Below are 23,682 nucleotides of genomic sequence, written 5' to 3' on the forward strand. Positions count from 1 at the left end.
TTCTCCATGGGCGCCACCATCTTCCAAAATGGTGGGCGCATGCGCAGTGCGCCCGCCGAATCGGCCGGCAGATTCGTTACAGGTACATTTTGATCGCTGTGATAGGTTCTATCACAGCGATCAAAATAAAAAAATAAATAAATAACCTCCCCCCCCTTTATCACCCCCATAGGTAGGGACAATAATAAAATAAAGACAATATATATATATTTTTTTCCACTAGGGTTAGGGCTAGGGTTAGGGCTAGAATTAGGGTTAGAACTAGGGTTAGGGTTAGAATTAGACTATGTGCACGCGATGCGGATTTGGCTGCGGATCCGCAGCGGATTGGCCGCTGCAGATTCGTAGCAGTTTTCCATCAGGTTTACAGTACCATGTAAACCTATGGAAAACCAAATCCGCTGTGCCCATGGTGCGGAAAATACAGCGCGGAAACGCTGCATTGTATTTTCCGCAGCATGTCAATTCTTTGTGCGGATTCCGCAGCGTTTTACACCTGTTCCTCAATAGGAATCCGCAGGTGAAATCCGCACAAAAAACACTGGAAATCCGCGGTAAATCCGCAGGTAAAATGCAGTGCCTTTTACCTGCGGATTTTTCAAAAATGGTGCGGAAAAATCTCACACGAATCCGCAACGTGGGCACATAGCCTTAGGATTAGGGTTGGAATTAGAGTTAGGGTTGGAATTAGGGCTAGGGTTGGAAATAGGGTTAAGATTAGGCTTGTGGTTAGGGTTATGGTTAGGGTTAGGGGTGTGTTGGGGTTTGGGGGTAAAGGGATTAACCGATGCTGAGGGTTGGGTATATAGACTTTTCAGGACCGTGATAAAGGGCCCAAATTAGTTCAGAGTTTCGTACATAAATGACCATCCAAGGAGGTCAAAAGCCTTTTCGGCTAGGCTGAGTAGCAGCGCTGATCCTTCCATCCAGTTTACAACCTCAATGAGGTCTATTACCTTCCTTGTATTATCCCCCCTGCCTACATGGCATAAACCCTACTTGGTCCTTATGGATAAGATCAGGAAGCCAAACATACAAACTTAATTCCAATATTTTAGTGAAGATTTTTAAATCTGCATTAAGTAAAGCAATAGGCCTGTAGTTAGCACAATCTAGTGGGTCTTTCCCTGGTTTTGGAATGAGGGTAATATATGTAGTGTAGCATAGTAGGTGGTATTGACAACTGAGTCGCACGCCAGGTACGTGGAGGAAAACAATGCCACTGTAACAACCAGGACCCTGGGGTGTTACACAACCTGTAAGAAATTTGTTAAACAGAGTGACTAAATGTTTTAAAATATAGATACAGTAAGTTAGCCCATCTGGTCCTGGAGGTTTGCCGTTAGGAAGTAGTTTAAAGGGAAGGTACCCCGTTGGTAGCTCATTAATAAATCAATGTAATGTAGCATAACATGCTGTTATAACCAAGTTTTGAATGCATTTGAAACATATTTCGTGTGTTATATGAGTTTAAAGAAGGCACTGGAGGCTGACATCTTGGTTTTACAGTAGCATCATGACACTATCAGTGTCATAATACGGCACCCCATGGTCATAGGAGATAACAGACGGACTATGACCCATCTATTGTAATGGAACTGTCACTGCTGTGAACTGGGCATGCCTCAGTGGGCTGCACAATTCACAGTAGTTGGAGTGTTCTGCTGCCATATTCATGAAGTCCTTGGATCTGCTAACACAAGCAGTACTGCATCCAGCAGAACAGATCGTAGATTGACGGCTGAGGGGAGTAAAATGCAGCAGAAAATCATGGGTAAAATAGCAGAGACATCAAAGAGGAACAGTGTACTATTAGCAATGGAACAGGAGCTGTCAGCTGCTCAGCAGGAGTTGTGACTAATTCCTCAGTAAGATAAGAAGGAGCTGCAGGTCTGCAGTGAATGATCAGACATTGCGGAGGCTGGTGAGAGAATCATGTAATCTGGGTGAGAGAGACTGATGGGAGAGAGAGAGACAGTAACTGCTGGTGATAGCAGATCGCAGGGCAGTCACCCACAAAATGGCGCTGCCCTGTGATGCTACTCTTCATTCTGCCCCATGGATACTAGAACACCCAAAAGGGGAGGGAAATGGTGATGTCAGCAGTTACTGCCCCAATTTTCCAGCTAACAGTAAAGCTGGTTAGTCTTACTATAGCTGCTTGAGGTCTAAAACAGAAAATGCTCCCCTACTGGTAAATAAAAAAAATAAATAAAAAAAAATAAATAAATATATATATATATATATATATATATATATATATATATATATATATATGTAAGACAATATATAAACTTTTTCATATAGAAATGTTTGCAAACAGTGCAAGCACTGCATTAATACATTTTAATTACTATTTTAAGCTTAATTTCACAAAAAATCAAACTACAAGAAAACTGGTGGCACCTTCCCTGTAGGTACTTCATCTAATTCTTCCTGGGTGATTACTTTGTTAAGAGAACCTATGGCCTATATGGAAAGTTTAGGGATATTACATTTCTGCAGGAAGGTTTGAAAAATTATCCTCTTCTTTTCTTGGTTGGGAGGAAGAGTATCCTGAAGAGAGTATAATTTGGATAAATAATCATAAAAGGTGCATCGATAGACGATTTTCAACCATGTTCCCTAAGTTGCTTTGCTAGATGTGTGGAATTTGTTCCCTTTGTCATAATACCTATTTCTACAATAAAGTAATAGTTTTTCCATTTTGTAAATGGTAATATCTTTTAACTTTGAGCGAATTGAAACTATTTCTCTAAGTGTTCTCTTGAAAGGTGTTATAGTTAGTTTAGCCTCCAGAGTCCTTAGTGGGTCAGTCAGAAGGTCTATCTGGTGTAGTCTATCTTTTTTTCCACAGAGAGCTCCTTTGCATGTTGTGAGTTCACAGCAGCAGCTTCCAAATGCAAATGCCACACCTGAAATCCGCTCCAGACCTTTTACCCGCTTAATTGATGATGGATTAACAGTGGAATAGCCCACACACCCAATAAAAAAGCTTTTGAGATAACTGTCCAATTACTTTTGATTCCTTTTTAAAAAGATGCAGCTGAATATTAAAGAGCTGTAATTCCTAAATCCTTACTCCAAGTAGGATGTAAATACCCTCAAATAAAACCTAACCGTCTGCACTTTAAGTCTGTATTGATTATAGAACTATATCTTGAATATGGTTTGTCAAGAGGCTAAAATTCCAAAACTGATGTCATTGTCCAAATATTTCTGGACCTAACTGTATTTTGCATGTATTTAAATATTTACTGGTTTGGCTGCCATCTGCTGGCCAGGGTGAGCCATGCAATTGTGCGCCCGTCATGCTTTTTTTAAAAAAAATATTATTATCATTATTATTATTAATAATAATATTTATAATAATATTATTCTTTAAAAGAAGACTAGCAAAGAACGGAACTTATTGTTATGCTTATTGAGCAGAGAGTGACACTTCTTTGTCAATGCCTCTTTTTTGCATTTGACATTTTTGCTAATTCCGCAGGACATTTCACCCAGATGGTATGGAAGGCATCCAAGGAGATTGGAGTTGGAGTCGCAACCAGTGGAAAGGGAATGTTCATTGTTGTAGCTCAGTACCACCCATGTGGCAACATTACCAATCCTGGGTTCTATGCTCGTAACGTTCTACCACGGGGATCGAAAATCACTGTTGAAGAGGATGATGATGATGGTTTTGTGAAGGATTCTGCTCCTAATGACATTATTGCTATTCCTGGTATGATTTGAACGAATATAAAATTCTTTTAATCTAAGACATGGATTACTGGAAAGATAGAGTGGGATTGTGACAACTTCGGAGTCATATAAATAAACTTGTAGTAACATGTTGTTACTTCCATTGTTACTATTTTCTTATCCACAGAGAAAGACCTGAAAACATTCCGGAAAGATCTACTAAGTGAGCACAACAAGTATAGGCGCACGCACGGAGCAGGAGCCTTGCAGCTCAGCACATCGCTGACCCAGGAAGCCCAGAAGTGGGCGGATCACCTAGTAGGGGTCCGTGCTCTACAGAACAGTTCTACTGAACATGGAGAGAACCTTTGGTATCGCTGGGGCACCGACACTAGCCTGCCTACTGGTATGTGGTTAAATGAATATTTAAAGGGTAACTGCACCAAAATTTAAAATTTTAAGTAAAGTGAACCATATTCGATCAAATCTTGGAGAAAAAGTTGTAGGAGAAATTGGAGGAAAATTTTGCTGATAAGGTTGTAGGTTTCGGTAATCCTGATTTGCCCATTCCCTGATGCAATCTCAGTTTGGAAAAATCAGAGAATGAAGGAAAATCTGGGTAGCTAAGTTTTCAAGTTCAGCCTATTTAGTTGCATAGAGCTCACTCTGTTGGTATGAGGGGGCCTGACAAAGCCTTAAATGGAAATGACCGACCTTCAAAGGTCTTCATATTTGGCTCCAATGGTTCCCATTGCATCAATGTATCCTAATTTGCTTCAGAGATCAGTGATTGCCATGCTGAACATTGGGCCCCATACACTGCGTGCAGAATTATTAGGCAAGTTGTATTTTAGAGGAATATTTTTATTATTGATCAACAACTACCGTATGTTCTCAATCAACCCAAAAGACTCATAAATATCAAAGCTTAATATTTGTGGAAGTTGGAGTGGTTTTTTTTTTAATTTGGCTATCTTAGGAGGATATCTGTTTGTGCAGGTAACTATTACTGTGCAGAATTATTAGGCAACTTAATAAAAACCAAATATATTCCCATCTCACTTGTTTATTTTCACCAGGTAAACCACTATAACTGCACAAAATTTAGAAATAAACATTTCTGACATGCAAAAACAAAACAAAAAAAATGAGTGACCAATATAGCCACCTTTCTTTATGACACTCAGCAGCCTTCCATCCATAGATTCTGTCAGTTGCTTGATCTGTTTACGATGAACATTGCGTGCAGCAGCCACCACAGCCTCCCAGACACTGTTACGAGAGGTGGACTGTTTTTCCTCCCTGTAGATCTCACATTTTATGAGGGACCACAGGTTCTCTATGGGGTTCAGATCAGGTGAACAAGGGGGCCATGTCATTATTTTTTTTTTCTTTGAGACCTTTACTGGCCAGCCAGGCTGTGGAGTAGTTGGGAGGCATGTGATGGAGCATTGTCCTGCATGAAAATCATGTTTTTCTTGAACGATACCGACTTCTTCCTGTACCACTGCTTGAAGAAGTTGTCTTCCAGAAACTGGCAGTAGGTCTGGGAGTTGAGCTTCACTCCATCCTCAACCCGAAAAGGTCCCACAAGTTAATCTTTGATGATACCAGCCCATACCAGTACCCCACCTCCACCTTGCTGGCATCTGAGTCGGAGTGGAGCTCTCTGTCCTTTACTGATCCAGCCTCTGGCCCATCCATCTGACCCATAGAGAGTCACTCTCATTTCATCAGTCCATAAAACCTTTGAAAAGTCAGTCTTAAGATATTTCTTGGCCCAGTCTTGACGTTTTATCTTATGTTTCTTGTTCAAAGGTGGTCGTTCTTCAGCCTTCCTTACCTTGGCCATGTCCCTGAGTATCGCACACCTTGTGCTTTTTGTTACTCCAGTAATGTTGCAGCTCTGAAATATGGCAAAACTGGTGGCAAATGGCATCTTGGCAGCTTCACGCTTGATTTTCCTCAATTCATGGGCAGTTATTTTGCGCCTTTTTTGCCCAACACGCTTCTTGCGACCCTGTTGGCTATTTGCCATGAATCGCTTGATTGTTCGGTGATCACACTTCAAAAGTTTGGCAATTTCAACACTGCTGCATTCCTTTGCAAGACATCTCACAATTTTGGACTTTTCAGAGCCTGTCAAATCTCTCTTCTGACCCATTTTGCCAAAGGAAAGAAGGTTGCCTAATACTTAAGTACACCTTATATAGGGTGTTAATGTCATTAGACAACACCCCTCCTTATTACAGAGATGCACATCACCTGATTTACTTAATTGGTAGTTGGCTCTCAAGCCTGAACAGCTTGGAGTAGGACAACATGTATAAAAAGTATCATGTGATCCAAAAAACAACTTGCCTAATAATTCTGCACGCAGTGTATGTTCTTACATTGGGCCCTCATTGTTTACACTTGTATAAAGTCACTCACTGAATGTTCTTTAATCACAGGAAAGGAAGTGGGAGAGTCTTGGTACAATGAGAATACGAAGTACAATTTCGGCGCCCCTGGATTCCAAAGCGGATCAGGTGAGAGGATCCTACATTCCAAAATCCACATAGAATCATAGAATTTGTGAATTAATCTTTGACTTTTCTTTTGACGTACCCTCAACATCGTTTCTTATTACTTTTGGTCTCTCTTGCAAGCTTCTCTTCATTACTGGCTTTAGCTCTTCTAAAGCTTGCCCTGCATTGCCTGCAGACAGAATTATATTGTTTAGCTATGCCCCTTCCTTCCATTTGATATACATTTATTTTTTCCTTTTTAGCAACTGATTAAGTTCTGTGTTCATCCACCCTGGTCTCTTTAAATGCTTCCAATTTTTTCTTTTCGGGATTGTTACTGACTGTGCAATCTTGTACTATAAGACGCTGGTCATGGCCCCTTCCCCGAGCTCTCTTTAGGATAGTCAGGTGGGAGGAGCATGACCACCAGTTATGAAAGCTTTCTTCCTCTTGTTAAAGATTTTTTGCATTTTTTCAATAGCTTTGGAGGGATCTCTTCGATGAGGACTTCCAGAATTAGTTTCTCTTGTTTATAGGCTATGCACTGCCCAAGGAGTTGCACACTGGCAACTGCACAAGGTTGTCTTTTTTTTAAAGTGTGTTCCAAAGATGGACACCAGACTGAAAGTGGACTATATGCTAGACTGAATTGAGTACTGTGGAGCTAAAATTTATGGGGCACCGTAAACAAAGTAGTATTTTGCATTGTATAGTGACATTTAGTTAAACTGTGGATACGTTTACCACAGGGTGAACATATCATTGGTGCATCCTGTAAGTGGGCCCAGTCCCATCTCCACAGCAGGTGGAATTTTGCATTATGTGGATCTATTAGGCTGTAAAGGGCCCATATATTTTCCTTTTCTGTCTGTGTCCCCCAGTGGTCTAACATATTTGCGCTCAGGGTCTAAATTTCCATTAATATCCACTTTGGGGCTATGTCTACAGTTCCCTTTTAATAGAAATGAGATGAAATACCAGACATGGCCTGTGGACAGGAGTAGAACTGTTTCAGAAAGTACCTCTTATTTTGTGTACCCACCCTTCATTTCACCCACTATTTCATTATCCAGGTAACTTCTCCCAGATGATCTGGAAAGGGTCTATCCAGGCCGGTTTTGGACTGAGCACAGACAATAAAGGGATGTACATCGCGGTCGGCTTCTACGACCCGGCTGGTAACATCGCCAACAAAGGATACTTCGAGGATAATGTCCTGCCTAAAAAGAAGTGATGTGGAAATGTGGCCACTAACTTCAAGCACTCACCAACACCTGACTTTTTGCATGGGTCAGTGACATTTACATTTACACCAAATGAAGGACTTTTTACCAAGTGGAAGGATTATGTTAAAATAAATTGCAGATTTTTGTGATAATTCTCACGTCAGGTTCAGATTTCCACATCTCCTTATATAAAACTTGCCACCTCCTACATAATTTTGATCAGTTGGACCCCCTAATAAACTCCTCGCTTTTGGGGGCGATTTTGTGAGTTTTTACATGATCTGTACATTAGTTTGTATTATAAAAAAAATATAGGTCATGTGGTGGGCTATAACTGGAATGTACTTGGAGGCCTATTGTGGGTATCAAAAAAACTCAAAAACAAGTGGACACTAGAGCTAAATAGACATAATGTAAGCTTTAATTGTAAATATTTAAGAAAAAAACATTAACAAATTTTGGTAATAGATGCAACAGAAAAAGTGATAGAGAACAACCTAGTACCGCATCAGTGAAACAGGAGACACAAATACCACTAACAAAGGCCACTGAGTAATGAAGTACAACTTATACAAAGATTCAAATAATTCTATCCAAAAAGAACTCAAAGTGGCCTAAATCTCTGATGCGGTACTAGGTTGTTCTCTATCACTTTTTCTGTTGCATCTATCACCACAAATTTTTTATGTTTTTTTTAAATATTTACAATTAAAGCTTACATTATGTCTATTTAGCTCTAGTGTCCATTTGTTTTTGGTTTTCTGTATTATACATGGCAGAGCGTGGATCATTTTTTGCCCTTTTTTTGGATTACATTGTGGGTATCACTAGCATGTCATGATCCTTCTGCCTTTTTTTTTTTTGTTACCCTGAGATATCATGTCAGCTACATTTTGGACCATGATGGTTCTGGTGGCAACAAAAAGGTGCCAACTAAATAAAGTTTATTGACCACTATATTTAGGAAGAAAAAAAAATCAAATTTTGGGGGCCTCATTTATCTGAATGACAAAATCCAAAGGAGAAAAGAAGGGTTCCCCTTTATTGTCTTACCATCCAGGACAGAGACGGAAAGGCCTCAAGTTTACCCACCCCATGCATATTGAACCAATTCCCTATTGTTTGTTGGAAATGTAGTACATTTAGGGTCGCAAATCCTGCTCAAGTCCTGCCAGCCACTATCAAAAGAGATGGGACCAACCAAAGCCAGGCCAGGCCTGTAATCTCCTATGGTCTTCATCTACACCAGTAATATAAAGTGCTTTCATGAAAGGGTCAAGAATTTGCCATGTTTTAATGTAAAAGGGGTTGTCCACTACTCTGCCAACCCCTTCTTGGATACTGCATTTCCCAATTTAAAATAAAAACGCCTTATACTCGCCTTCAGTACCGGCATCATTCCAGCAATGTCTGTGCCAGTTTTCCTGAGGTTCACATGACATTGGCTGCAGGACTCACATGGCATAACAATCAGCAGTCCCTAATGGTCTGCTGCGCGCTCCCATCTTTTAAACGCCTGCGGTTCAGTCGAAGGAAGTGAGAATACAGAAGTCGAATTGTGGCTGCTGATTATGCTACGTGAGCCTTGGCAGACCCGGCTCTGACATCACTGGAATGGCACCAGTACAGTAGGTGAGTATAAGGGGTTTTTATTTCACGTTGGAGAATGTAGTATTTAAGAAGGGAATGTATCAAACCCCTTTAATTCATAAATTATTGTTTGGAGATTTTTTTTATGTTTATACCACTGTTCGAACAAGGTACCACTGATACTCAAGTCTTAATGTTACAATTGCTACTATAGTGTGTACGTCCTTGTTTTTCTATTAAAAACATTTTGTTTCTTTTTGTTTTGTGTGTTTTTTTTTTTAAAATGTGAATTCCAACTTTTATCACAATATGAAAACACTCATGCCGGTTGTTACATTTTTCACTCATGTCACTTGTTGCCATGTAAACTGTCACCCCTTACCTATAGACTGTCCACTGACCTGCTCTTGATTGATTAAATGTTAACAAAGACTAAATTTATAAAAGAATCCTGAATCAAAACCTCCTTTTTTTCCCCCCCACATATTAGACAGTTCCATGCAAATGTCTCAATCACAATCTTTTGATCGCCCGTTATTGCATTTTATTGCAATGTAGCAGCGACGAAAAAAACGTTTGGCGTTTTGACTTTTATCTCATTATGCCGTTTAGCGATCAGGTTAATTTTTTATATTGATAGATTGGGCAATTCTGAATGCGGCGATACCAACTATGTGTATGTTTGATTTTTTTTTATTGTTTTATTTTGAATGGGGCAAAAGGGGGGTGATTTGAACTTTTATATTTTTTTTTTATTAAATATTTTTAAAAACTGTTTTTGTTTTTTTAAGTTTTTGCATGCTTTAATAGTCTCCATGAGAGACTAGAAGCTGCAGTTGCACGATTTGACTCTGCTACATACAGGCGATGATCAGTTCAGATCACTTGTGAGTGCAATGCGAGAAACTCACATGAGTCTATTGCATCAATACTCGGCACTGCCGCCGCCACCGCCTCTGAGACCAGAGCGTTAAGCTGCATAGAAATACAAGCAGCCGCACACTCCAGTCCCGAGTGCCTGGAATTGATTCGAGAGATTTAGAGATTTGTACGACTCTCTCGCATTGCACTCGCAAGTGTGACCCCGGTCTAAGAGTTCACATTCTGCATATCTGTGCAGGTCCCAGCAGTCGGACCCTTACCAATCTATAACTTATCACTTATCATTTGGCCACGTTCACACGTTCATTATTTTACATCAGTATTTGTAAGACAAAACCAGGAGAGGAACGATCAGAGGAAAGGTATAATAGAAACCAGTGGCGTAACTACAAAGTTATGGGCCCCGGTGCGAACTTTCAAATGGGGGCCCCCCCCACGCCAAAATATTTTCCTCCCAAACTCATATTTTCCCTATTCATTTTGCACACTATAGCTTTATTGCAAAATTGTATAGTGTGACCTCAGTTGAATAACTATCCGGTGCCCCATCCTGGGATATATTTGTCCCCTGTACTACCATTGTTAGGTAATGTATAAAAGAAAATAAACCATTATGCTCATCAGGGGCTAACATAGAAGTCATGGGGATCCATATAAGAAGTATAATGCACCCCCATAGTCCTCCTCATAGTATAATACACTCCCCATAGTCCTCCTTATAGTATAATACACTTCTTATAGTATAATACACTCCCCATAGTCCTCCATATAGTATTGTACACTCCTCAGTCCTCCATATAGTATAATACACTCCTCATAGTCCTCCATATAGTATAATACACTGCTCAGTCCTCCATATAGTATAATACACTCCTCAGTCCTCCATTTAGTATTATACACTCCACATAGTCCTCCATATATTAAAATACACTGCTCAGTCCTCCATATAGTATAATACACTCCACATAGTGCTTCATATAGTATAATGTACCGCCATCGTCGTCCATGTTGCACAATTCACTTCCCACAGTATAATGCACCCCATAGTTCTTCATATAGTATAATATATTCCCCATAGTCCTCGATTCAGTATAATGCAGCCCACACATAGTATAATGCAGCCACCCCAGAGTATAATGCAGCCACCCCACAGAGTATAATGCAGCCACCCCACAGAGTATACTGCAGCCCTGCCATACAATTCAATGTAACCCCCATAGAATATAATGCTGCCTCCCTCATAGTATAATGCAGCCCCTCCATACAGGGGCAGTGAGAAAGACACGAGCAAATGGTGACAGGGGGCAGGGGAAAGGGCACAAGGGGGCTAGGGGAGACAGGCACAAAGGTAACATAGGGGGGCTAGGGAGCAAGGAAGACAGGCACAAGGGGATACATGGGGCTAGGAGGCAGGGGTGAAGGTTACAAGGGGACTAGTGGGCAAGGGAGACTGACACAAGGGGACAAGGGAGACTGACACAAGGGGACATATGGGGACTAGTGGGCAAGGGAGCTTGACACAAGGGGCACACAGGGACAAGTGGGCAAGGGAGACTGACACAAGGGGACACAGGGACACACACATACTACAGATATCATACACACACACACACATACTACAGATATCACACACACACACATACTACAGATATCACACACACTCACACCCTACAGATATCTCACACACTACAGATATCTCACACACTACAGATATCACACACACACACTACAGATATCACACACACACACTACAGATATCACACACACACACACACACACACATACTACAGATAACACACACACACACACACACACACACACACACACACACACACACATACTACAGCTATCACACACACACACACACACACCAGATACCAGCTCATATACACATCTCACACTCTCCTCTCTGGTACAGGGGTGTTGTGAATTCTGCTCTTGGGTTCCCTCCGGTGGTTGTTGGTAGTAATGCAGTTGTCCCTGGGTTGCAATCCTGGGCAGGTGTCTGTTGTGATCCGCTTTTTGGGCTCCCCTAGTGGTGGCTGGTGGTACTGGAGACTTGTGTGTTCTTTTCTGCCTCAGCTCACCTGCTTCCATCAGTTTTGGGAGTTCCCTATTTAGCCTTGCTCTCCAGTCACTTCCTTGCCGGTCATCATTGTAACCTGAGTCTTTCAGTTGCATGTTCCTGCTACCAGTCTGCTGATCAGCTAAGTGGACTCTTGTCCTTTTTGTTTTGTATTTTTTGTCCAGTTTACAGTTTGTCAGTTCCTGTTACTGGAAGCTCTTGTGGACTGAAATTGCCACTCCTGTGTCATGAGTTGACACAGGAGTCTTAAAGTAATTTCAGGATGGGTTTTTGAAAGGGTTTTTCAGCTGACCGTGAAGTCCTCTTTTGTATCCTTCCTCTATCTAGTAAGTGGACCTCGCTTTGCTAAATCTACCTTCATACTGTATATGTCTTTTCCTCTGAACTCACCGTTAATATATGTGGGGGCTACTATCATCTTTGGGGAATTTCACTAGAGGTAAGCCAGGTCTATTCCTCCCTCTTCCAGGTGTAGTTAGTTCTCCGGCTGGCGCATGGCATCTAGGCAGCCGTAGGAATGCTTCCTGGCTACTGTTAGTTGTGTGGTAGATTTAGGTCACAGTCAGCTTGAGTTTCCATCACCCGAGGGCTAGTCTGTTATTTTGTGTTTCTGATGTTCCCATGCCATTGGGGAATCATGACAGTATGACCGGCCACTGTTAAAGCAATTGGCAGAAGAAAGGAGAGTAAAAGAAGTCTGTAGATTTTTTTTTTTGGGGTACATTTTTTCTCCTTCTGTTGAGATGGACCCTGTCAAGGTTCGGGCTATTTGTGACTGGACGCAGCCTACTTCTCTAAAGGGTCTTCAGAAGTTCTTGGGCTTTGCTAATTTTTATCGTCGATTTATAACTGGTTTTTCTGGTGTTGCTAAGCCTCTTACGGATTTGACTAAAAAGGGTGCTGATGTTGCCAATTGGTCCTCTGCCGCTGTGGAGGCCTTTCGGGAACTTAAGCGCCGCTTTTCGTCTGCCCCTGTGTTGCGCCAGCCTGATGTCTCTCTCCCCTTTCAGGTTGAGGTCGATGCTTCCGAGATCGGAGCGGGGGCGGTTTTGTCGCAGAAAAGTTCCGATTGCTCAGTGATGAGACCTTGTGCGTTCTTTTCTCGAAAATTTTCTGCCGCCGAAAGAAATTATGATGTCGGTAATCGGGAGCTTTTGGCCATGACGTGGGCATTTGAGGAGTGGCGTCATTGGCTTGAGGGTGCTAAACATCAGGTGGTGGTTTTGACTGATCACAGGAATCTGATTTATCTTGAGTCTGCCAGGCGCCTGAATCCTGGACAGGCGCGCTGGTCGTTGTTTTTCTCTCGGTTTAATTTTGTGGTCTCGTATCTGCCAGGTTCTAAGAATGTGAGGGCAGATGCCCTTTCTAGGAGTTTTGAGCCTGATTCCCCTGGTGATTCGGAACCTACAGGTATCCTTAAGGATGGGGTGATATTATCCGCTATTTCCCCAGATCTGCGACGTGCTTTGCAAGAGTTTCAGGCGGATAGACCTGATCGCTGTCCACCTGGTAGACTGTTTGTTCCTGATGATTGGACCAGTAGAGTCATCTCGGAGGTTCATTCTTCTACGCTGGCGGGTCATCCTGGAATTTTTGGTACCAGGGATTTGGTGGCTAGATCCTTCTGGTGGCCATCTCTGTCTCGAGATGTGCGTGTTTTTGTGCAGTCTTGTGATGTGTGTGCTCGGGCCAAGCCTTGTTGTTCTAGGGCTAGCGGGTTGTTGTTGCCCTTGCCTATTCCGAAGAGGCCTTGGACGCACATCTCGATGGACTTTATTCCTGATCTTCCTGTCTCTCAGAGGATGTCTGTTATCTGGGTGGTGTGTGACCGTTTTTCTAAGATGGTTCATTTGGTGCCATTGCCGAAGTTGCCTTCCTCGTCTGAGTTGGTTCCTTTGTTTTTTCAAAATGTGGTTCGCTTGCATGGTATTCCTGAAAATATCGTTTCTGATAGGGGTACCCAGTTCGTTTCTAGATTTTGGCGGGCATTCTGTGCCAGGTTGGGCATTGATTTGTCTTTTTCGTCTGCCTTCCATCCTCAGACTAATGGCCAGACGGAGCGAACTAATCAGACTTTGGAGACGTATTTGAGGTGTTTTGTGTCTGCGGATCAGGATGATTGGGTTGCCTTTTTGCCGTTGGCGGAGTTTGCTCTTAATAATCGGGCTAGTTCGGCCACTTTGGTTTCCCCTTTCTTTTGCAATTCGGGGTTTCATCCCCGTTTTTCTTCTGGTCAGGCGGAGTCTTCGGATTGTCCTGGAGTGGATGCTGTGGTGGATCGGTTGTATCGGATTTGGGAACAAGTGGTGGACAATTTGAATTTGTCCCAGGAGAGGACTCAGCGGTTTGCTAACCGCCAGCGTCGGGTTGGTCCTCGCCTTCGTGTTGGGGACTTGGTGTGGTTGTCTTCCCGTTTTGTCCCAATGAGGGTTTCTTCTCCTAAATTTAAGCCTCGTTTCATCGGTCCCTATAGGATTTTGGAGATTATTAACCCTGTTTCCTTTCGTTTGGACCTCCCGGCATCTTTCGCTATCCATGATGTGTTCCATCGGTCGTTGTTGCGGAGATACGAGGTGCCGGTGGTTCCTTCTGCTGAGCCTCCTGCTCCTGTGCTGGTTGAGGGTGAATTGGAGTATGTTATAGAAAAGATCTTGGACTCCCGTATTTCTAGGCGGAGACTCCAGTATCTGGTTAAATGGAAGGGCTATGGTCAGGAAGATAATTCTTGGGTAACTGCCTCTGATGTTCATGCCTCGGATTTGGTTCGTGCCTTTCATAGGGCTCATCCAGGTCGCCCTGGCGGTTCTTGTGAGGGTTCGGTGCCCCCTCCTTAAGGGGGGGGTACTGTTGTGATCCGCTTTTTGGGCTCCCCTAGTGGTGGCTGGTGGTACTGGAGACTTGTGTGTTCTTTTCTGCCTCAGCTCACCTGCTTCCATCAGTTTTGGGAGTTCCCTATTTAGCCTTGCTCTCCAGTCACTTCCTTGCCGGTCATCATTGTAACCTGAGTCTTTCAGTTGCATGTTCCTGCTACCAGTCTGCTGATCAGCTAAGTGGACTCTTGTCCTTTTTGTTTTGTATTTTTTGTCCAGTTTACAGTTTGTCAGTTCCTGTTACTGGAAGCTCTTGTGGACTGAAATTGCCACTCCTGTGTCATGAGTTGACACAGGAGTCTTAAAGTAATTTCAGGATGGGTTTTTGAAAGGGGTTTTCAGCTGACCGTGAAGTCCTCTTTTGTATCCTTCCTCTATCTAGTAAGTGGACCTCGCTTTGCTAAATCTACCTTCATACTGTGTATGTCTTTTCCTCTGAACTCACCGTTAATATATGTGGGGGCTACTATCATCTTTGGGGAATTTCACTAGAGGTAAGCCAGGTCTATTCCTTCCTCTTCCAGGCGTAGTTAGTTCTCCGGCTGGCGCATGGCATCTAGGCAGCCGTAGGAATGCTTCCTGGCTACTGTTAGTTGTGTGGTAGATTTAGGTCACGGTCAGCTTGAGTTTCCATCACCCGAGGGCTAGTCTGTTATTTTGTGTTTCTGATGTTCCCATGCCATTGGGGAATCATGACAGGTGTCCCTGCTGATTGCAGCTCTGACTGGGATATTTAGGTGTGCAGGATTCATTAGCCCTTGCCAGTTGTCCATTGTTCTTGGAGGTTTTGCATCTCTGTCTGGTTCCTCCTGCCCTGCTGCCAAATCAGCAAAGATAAGTATCTGGTTTTGTTTCTACAGCACACATGCTGTGTGCTTTACAATTCAGTACTATTCAATGTTTTTTCTTGTCCAGCTTAGACTGTGTTTGGATATTTCAGTCAAGTTGGATTCTCAGGAGATGCAGATATACATTCCATGTCTTTAGTTAGATGGTGGAATTTTTGTATTATCTGCTGTGGATATTTTTAGGGTTTTAATACTGACCGCTTAGTATTCTGTCCTATCCTTTCCTATTTAGCTAGCGTGGCCTCTTTTGCTAAATCCTGATTTCTGCCTGCGTGTGTCTTTCCTCTAATACTCACAGTCAATATTTGTGGGGGGCTGCCTATCCTTTGGGGTTCTGCTCTGAGGCAAGATAGAATTCCCATTTCCATCTATAGGGGTATTTAGTCCTCCGGCTGTGTCGAGGTGTCTAGGATGTGTTTGGTACACCCCACGGCTACTTCTAGTTGCGGTGACAGTTTAGGGTTTGCGGTCAGTACAGGTTCCACCTACTCCTGAGAAAGTCTCATGCGGCTCCAAGGTCACCGGATCATAACAGTACAACTGGCCAACAATGAGTTAAACGCATCTCAGAAGAAGGGAAGAAAGAGCCATTTTTTTTCTGTAGCCTGCTTTGTCTTTTCTTCCCTCTTTTTCTTTGGGTGGCTAAGGAGTCTTGTGCTAGCATGGATGTTCAGGGATTAGCTTCTCGTGTAGACCAGCTTGCTGCTAGGGTACAGGGTATTTCTGATTATATTGTTCAGACTCCAGTTTTAGAGCCTAAGATTCCTACTCCTGATTTGTTTTTTGGGGACAGGTCCAAATTTTTGAGTTTTAAAAACAACTGTAAACTGTTTTTTGCTCTGAGACCTCGATCATCTGGTGATTCCATTCAGCAGGTTAAAATTGTCATCTCCCTGCTGCGTGGTGATCCTCAGGATTGGGCATTTTCCCTGGAATCTGAGAATCCGGCCTTGCTTAATGTAGACGCCTTTTTTCAGGCTTTAGGTTTATTATATGATGAACCAAATTCTGTGGATCAAGCGGAGAAGATCTTGTTGGTCCTGTCTCAGGGTCAAGAAGCGGCAGAATTGTACTGTCAGAAATTTAGAAAATGGTCTGTGTTGACTAAATGGAATGATGATGCTTTGGCGGCAATTTTCAGAAAGGGTCTTTCTGAATCCGTTAAAGATGTTATGGTGGGGTTTCCCACGCCTTTCGGTCTGAGTGATTCTATGTCTCTGGCCATTCAGATTGATCGGCGTTTGCGGGAGCGCAGAACTGTGCGCGCTGTGGCGTTGTCTTCAGAGCAGATGCCTGAGTCAATGCAGTGTGATAGAATTCTGTCTAGAATGGAACAACAGGGATTCAGACGTCAGAATAGGTTGTGTTTTTATTGTGGCGATGCTTCTCATGTCATTTCAGTCTGCCCTAGGCGTACAAAGAGGATCGCTAGTTCATTTACCATCAGTACTGTACAACCTAAATTTTTATTATCTGTGTCCTTGATCTGCTCGTTGTCATCATTTTCTGTCATGGCGTTTGTGGATTCAGGCGCCGCCTTGAACTTAATGGACTTTGAGTTTGCCAGGTGTTGTGGTTTTCCTTTGCAGTCTTTGCAGAACCCTATTCCTTTAAGGGGCATTGATGCTACACCTTTGGCTAAAAATAAGCCCCAGTTCTGGACACAGGTGACCATGTGCATGGCGCCAGCCCATCAGGAAGATTGTCGATTTCTGGTGTTGCATAATTTACATGATGCTATCGTGCTGGGTTTTCCGTGGTTGCAGGCACATAATCCTGTGTTGGATTGGAAGTCTATGTCTGTGACTAGTTGGGGATGTCAGGGGGTTCATAATGATGTTCCTTTGATGTCAATCTCCTCTTCTTCCACTTCTGAAATTCCAGAGTTTTTGTCTGATTTTCAGGATGTATTCGATGAGCCCAAGTCCAGTTCCCTTCCACCGCATAGGGACTGTGATTGTGCAATTGACTTGATTCCAGGCTGTAAGTTTCCTAAGGGCCGACTTTTCAACCTGTCTGTGCCTGAACATACCGCCATGCGGAGTTATGTTAAGGAGTCTTTGGAGAAAGGACATATTCGGCCATCTTCTTCACCGTTGGGAGCAGGATTTTTTTTTTGTTGCTAAGAAGGATGGCTCCTTGAGACCCTGTATTAATTATCGCCTCTTGAATAAGATCACAGTAAAGTTTCAATACCCTTTACCTCTGCTTTCCGATTTGTTTGCTAGGATTAAGGGGGCTAGTTGGTTTACTAAGATTGACCTTCGGGGGGCATATAATCTTGTTCGTATTAAGCAGGGTGATGAATGGAAAACTGCGTTTAATACGCCCGAAGGCCATTTTGAATACCTTGTGATGCCATTCGGTCTCTCTAATGCTCCATCTGTTTTTCAGTCCTTCATGCACGATATCTTCCGGACTTATCTTGATAAATTCATGATTGTATATTTGGATGACATTTTAATTTTTTCCGAGGATTGGGAGTCTCATGTGGAACATGTCAGAATGGTATTTCAGATCCTTCGTGATAATGCTTTGTTTGTGAAGGGGTCTAAGTGTCTCTTTGGAGTGCAGAAGGTTTCTTTTTTGGGCTTTATTTTTTCTCCCTCATCTATAGAGATGGATCCGGTTAAGGTTCAGGCCATTCATGATTGCATTCAACCCACATCTGTGAAGAGCCTTCAGAAATTTTTGGGCTTTGCTAATTTTTATCGCCGTTTCATTGCTAACTTCTCCAGTGTGGTTAAACCCTTGACCGATTTGACGAAGAAAGGCGCTGATGTGACGAATTGGTCCTCTGCAGCTGTCTCTGCCTTTCAGGAGCTTAAACGCCTATTTACTTCTGCCCCGGTGTTGCGTCAACCGGATGTTTCTCTTCCGTTTCAGGTTGAGGTTGACGCTTCTGAGATTGGGGCAGGGGCCGTTTTGTCTCAGAGGGATCCTGTTGGTTCCTTGATGAAACCGTGTGCCTTCTTTTCCCGTAAGTTTTCGCCCGCTGAACGCAATTATGATGTCGGCAATCGGGAGTTGTTGGCTATGAAGTGGGCGTTTGAGGAGTGGCGACATTGGCTCGAGGGAGCTAAGCACCGTATTGTGGTCTTGACCGATCATAAAAATCTGATTTACCTAGAGTCTGCCAGGCGGCTGAATCCTAGACAGGCTCGATGGTCCTTGTTTTTTTCCCGTTTTGATTTCGTGGTCTCGTATCTTCCGGGTTCTAAGAATATTAAGGCTGATGCCCTCTCTAAGAGTTTTTTGCCTGATTCTCCTGAGGTCCTTGAACCGGTCGGCATTCTGAAAGAAGGGGTGGTCCTTTCCGCCATTTCCCCTGATTTACGACGGGTTCTTCAGGAATTTCAGGCTGACAAACCTGACTGCTGTCCAGTGGGGAAACTGTTTGTTCCTGATAGATGGACTAGTAGAGTGATTTCTGAGGTTCATTGTTCTGTGTTGGCTGGCCATCCTGGTATTTTTGGTACCAGAGGTTTGGTTGGTAGGTCCTTTTGGTGGCCTTCTTTGTCACGTGATGTGCGTTCTTTTGTGCAGTCCTGTGGGACTTGTGTGTGGGCCAAGCCTTGTTGTTCCCGTGCTAGTGGGTTGCTTTTGCCTTTGCTGGTCCCTGAGAGGCCCTGGACGCATATTTCTATGGATTTTATTTCTAATCTTCCAGTTTCCCAGAAGATGTCTGTCATCTGGGTTGTTTGTGACCGGTTCTCTAAGATGGTCCATTTGGTGCCTTTGCCTAAATTGCCTTCCTCTTCTGAGTTGGTTCCGTTGTTTTTTCATCATGTGGTTCGTTTGCATGGTATTCCGGAGAATATTGTGTCCGACAGAGGGTCCCAGTTTGTTTCTCAGTTTTGGCGGGCCTTTTGTGCTAAGCTGGGCATTGATTTGTCTTTTTCTTCCGCATTTCATCCTCAGACAAATGGCCAGACCGAGCGAACTAATCAGACTTTAGAAACTTATCTGAGATGCTTTGTGTCTGCTGATCAGGATGATTGGGTGGCTTTCTTGCCATTGGCCGAGTTTGCCCTTAATAATCGGGCTAGTTCGGCTACCTTGGTTTCGCCCTTCTTTTGTAATTTTGGTTTTCATCCTCGTTTTTCTTCAGGGCAGGTTGAGCCTTCTGACTGTCCTGGTGTGGATTCTGTGGTTGACAGGTTGCAGCAGATTTGGGCTCATGTGGTGGACAATTTGGTATTGTCTCAGGAGGAGGCTCAACGTTTTGCTAACCGTCGTTGGTGTGTTGGTTCCCGGCTTCGGGTTGGGGATCTGGTCTGGTTGTCTTCCCGTCATGTTCCTATGAAGGTTTCTTCCCCTAAGTTTAAGCCTCGCTTTATTGGTCCTTATAGGATTTCTGAGATTATTAAGCCGGTGTCTTTTCGATTGGCCCTTCCGGCTTCTTTTGCTATCCATAATGTCTTCCATAGATCTTTATTGCGGAAATATGTGGTGCCCGTTGTTCCCTCTGTTGATCCTCCGGCCCCTGTGTTGGTTGATGGGGAGTTGGAGTATGTGGTTGAGAAGATTTTGGATTCTCGCTTTTCGAGGCGGAGGCTTCAGTACCTTGTTAAATGGAAGGGTTATGGCCAGGAGGATAATTCTTGGGTTTTTGCCTCTGATGTCCATGCTGCTGATTTGGTCCGTGCCTTTCATCTGGCTCGTCCTGATCGGCCTGGGGGCTCTGGTGAGGGTTCGGTGACCCCTCTTCAAGGGGGGGTACTGTTGTGAATTCTGCTCTTGGGTTCCCTCCGGTGGTTGTTGGTAGTAATGCAGTTGTCCCTGGGTTGCAATCCTGGGCAGGTGTCCCTGCTGATTGCAGCTCTGACTAGGATATTTAGGTGTGCAGGATTCATTAGCCCTTGCCAGTTGTCCATTGTTCTTGGAGGTTTTGCATCTCTGTCTGGTTCCTCCTGCCCTGCTGCCAAATCAGCAAAGATAAGTGTCTGGTTTTGCTTCTGCAGCACACATGCTGTGTGCTTTACAATTCAGTACTATTCAATGTTTTTTTTGTCCAGCTTAGACTGTGTTTGGATATTTCAGTCAAGTTGGATTCTCAGGAGATGCAGATATACATTCCATATCTTTAGTTAGATGGTGGAATTTTTGTATTATCTGCTGTGGATATTTTTAGGGTTTTAATACTGACCGCTTCGTTTTCTGTCCTATCCTTTCCTATTTAGCTAGCGTGGCCTCTTTTGCTAAATCCTGATTTCTGCCTGCGTGTGTCTTTCCTCTAATACTCACAGTCAATATTTGTGGGGGGCTGCCTATCCTTTGGGGTTCTGCTCTGAGGCAAGATAGAATTCCCATTTCCATCTATAGGGGTATTTAGTCCTCCGGCTGTGTCGAGGTGTCTAGGATGTGTTAGGTACACCCCACGGCTACTTCTAGTTGCGGTGACACCTACTCCTGAGAAAGTCTCATGCGGCTCCAAGGTCACCGGATCATAACACAGGGGAGGCTGATATAAACCTGCAGCTCCTCAGCTTCTCCTGCTTACAGCAGCTCTGTCCCGCACCTCCCCCTGCTCTCGCATTCTGTCCCGGGGCTGCAGAGCAGGAGAAGCTGTCTCACCGTGCTGACTGGAGCTGCTTCCTATCTCTCACATACCCCGGCTGCCCCCTCCCCCTAGATATGCCTCGAACTGTTGCCGTGCAGGAGGAATCTCCTGCACTGCAACATGGTGCTGCACTGCAACATGGTGCTGCACTGCAACATGGTGCTGCACTGCAACATGGTGTTAAAATAGACACCAATAAAAGTAAAATTAATTGAGACTTCAGTATTAAAATATGCCCCATATAATGCTGCATAAAGGTTAATAATGGCCCCATAAGATGCTCCATTGACACATTTGCCCAATACAATGCTGCAGAAACGTTGATTATGGCCCCATAAGATGCTCCATACAGACACTTGCCTGTTGTGATTCGGTTCGTGGGCTTCCCCGGTGGTCTCTTGTGGTACTGGTGTCCTGCAAGCTTTGCCTTCTCAGTTCACCTGTTCCTATCAGGATGTGGGAGTATCCTATTTAACCTTGCTCCTCAGTCATTCTAATGCTGGCCATCAATGTATCCAGAGTGATTCTGTTGCATGTTCCTGCTCCCAGTTTTCTGCTCAGCTAAGTTGGACACTTTAGTCCTTAAGTTTATTTTTGTATGTTTTGTCCAGTTTGCACTTATGTGAATCTCTGCAGCTGGAAGCTCTTGTTGGGCTGAAATTACCACTCCGGTGTCATGAGTTGTCACATGAGTTAAGGTAATTTCAGGATGGTGTTTTGAAGGGTTTTGCAGCTGACCGCGAAGTCCTCTGTTGTATCTTTCTGCTATTTAGTTAGCGGGCCTCTCTGTGCTAAATCTGCTTTCATACTACGTGTGTCTTTTCATCTGCTCTCACCGTTATTATATGTGGGGGGCTGCTATCTCCTGTGGGGACATTCTCTGGAGGCAAGCCAGGACTGTGTTTTCTTCTACCAGGGGTAGTTAGTTCTCCGGCTGGCGCGCGGCATCTAGAGACAACGCAGGAATGCCCCCTGGCTACTTCTAGTGTGGTGTGTAGGTTTAGCATCGCGGTCAGCTCTAGTTTCCATCACCCGAGAGCTTGTCCGTTTATTCTATGCTTCTGATGTTTCCTTGCCATTGGAAACCATAACAGTATGGCCAGCCCAAATGTTTAATCTATAGGCTGAAGCAGGAGAGAAAAGGAACTGTGTGAAACCTTTTTTTTTTTTTCCTTCCTCTGAAGTTGCACTCCAGCTCTAATTGCAGTCTCCTGTTTTCCTCTCCTCTTAACCCCTGAATGGCTCAGACTTTATCTGTTGAAATATGGATCCCCAGAGTCTGGCTACCAATTTGAATAATCTTGCCTCTAAAGTTCAGAATATACAAGATTTTTTGTTACATGCTCCTTGGTCTGAACCTAAAATTCCTATACCGGAGTTTTTTTCTGGAGATCGATCTTGTTTTCTAAATTTTAAATACAATTGTAAATTGTTTCTTTCGCTGAGATCTCATTCTGCTGGAGATCCTGCCCAGCAAGTAAAAATTATTTCTTTACTGCGGGGTGACCCCCAAAATTGGGCATTTTCATTGGCACCAGGGGATCCTGCGTTGCTCAATGTGGATGCGTTTTTTCTGGCTTTGGGGTTGCTTTATGAGGAACCAAATTTAGAGATTCAGGCTGAGAAAGCCCTAATAGCCCTCTCTCAGGGGCAAGATGAAGCCGAAATATATTGCCAAAAATTTCGAAAATGGTCTGTGCTTACTCAGTGGAATGAGTGCGCTCTGGCGGCAATTTTCAGAGAAGGTCTCTCTGATGCTGTAAAAGACGTCATGGTGGGGTTTCCTGCGCCTACTGGTCTGAATGAGTCCATGACAATGGCAATTCAGATTGATCGGCGTTTACGGGAACGCAAACCTGTGCACCAGTTGGCGGTGTCTTCTGAAGAGGCACCACAGAGTATGCAATGTGATAGCTTTCTGTCCAGAAGCGAACGACAGATTTATAGGCGCAAAAATCATTTGTGCTTCTATTGTGGAAATTCTACTCATGTTATATCAGCATGCTCTAAACGAACAAAGAAAGTTGATAAATCCTCTGCTATTGGCACTTTGCAGTCCAAGTTTATTTTGTCTGTAACTCTAATTTGTTCGTTATCTTCTATTGTTGCGGATGCGTATGTGGATTCTGGCGCCGCTTTGAGTCTTATGGATTGGTCCTTTGCCAGGCGCTGTGGGTTTGATCTAGAGCCTCTGGAAGTTCCTATACCTTTAAAGGGTTTTAATTCTACACCATTGGCTAGTAATAAACCACAATACTGGACACAAGTGACTATGCGTATGACTCCAGACCATCAAGAGGTGATTCGCTTCCTTGTACTGTATAATCTACATGATGTGTTGGTGCTGGGATTGCCATGGTTGCAAACTCATAACCCAGTCCTTGACTGGAAAACAATGTCTGTACTAAGCTGGGGAT

General features: G+C 43.5%; 1 protein-coding gene across 3 annotated transcripts in view; it reads left to right on the plus strand.

Moving 5' to 3' along the window:
* LOC143805125 (uncharacterized) overlaps positions 1–9,272 on the plus strand; it is a 159,130-nt gene extending 149,858 nt beyond the window's left edge. For all 3 annotated transcript variants that reach the window (XM_077284015.1, XM_077284016.1, XM_077284014.1), the window contains exons 14-17: positions 3,494–3,727; positions 3,875–4,093; positions 6,141–6,218; positions 7,271–9,272. In XM_077284015.1, the coding sequence (XP_077140130.1) occupies positions 3,494–3,727; positions 3,875–4,093; positions 6,141–6,218; positions 7,271–7,431 (692 nt within the window). In that variant the 3' untranslated portion in view covers positions 7,432–9,272. The remainder of the gene's footprint in view (positions 1–3,493; positions 3,728–3,874; positions 4,094–6,140; positions 6,219–7,270) is intronic.
* Positions 9,273–23,682: the final 14,410 nt, after the last annotated feature.

Source organism: Ranitomeya variabilis, chromosome 2 (genome assembly GCF_051348905.1).
Source record: "Ranitomeya variabilis isolate aRanVar5 chromosome 2, aRanVar5.hap1, whole genome shotgun sequence".
In the NCBI taxonomy this organism is placed as follows: domain Eukaryota; kingdom Metazoa; phylum Chordata; class Amphibia; order Anura; family Dendrobatidae; genus Ranitomeya; species Ranitomeya variabilis.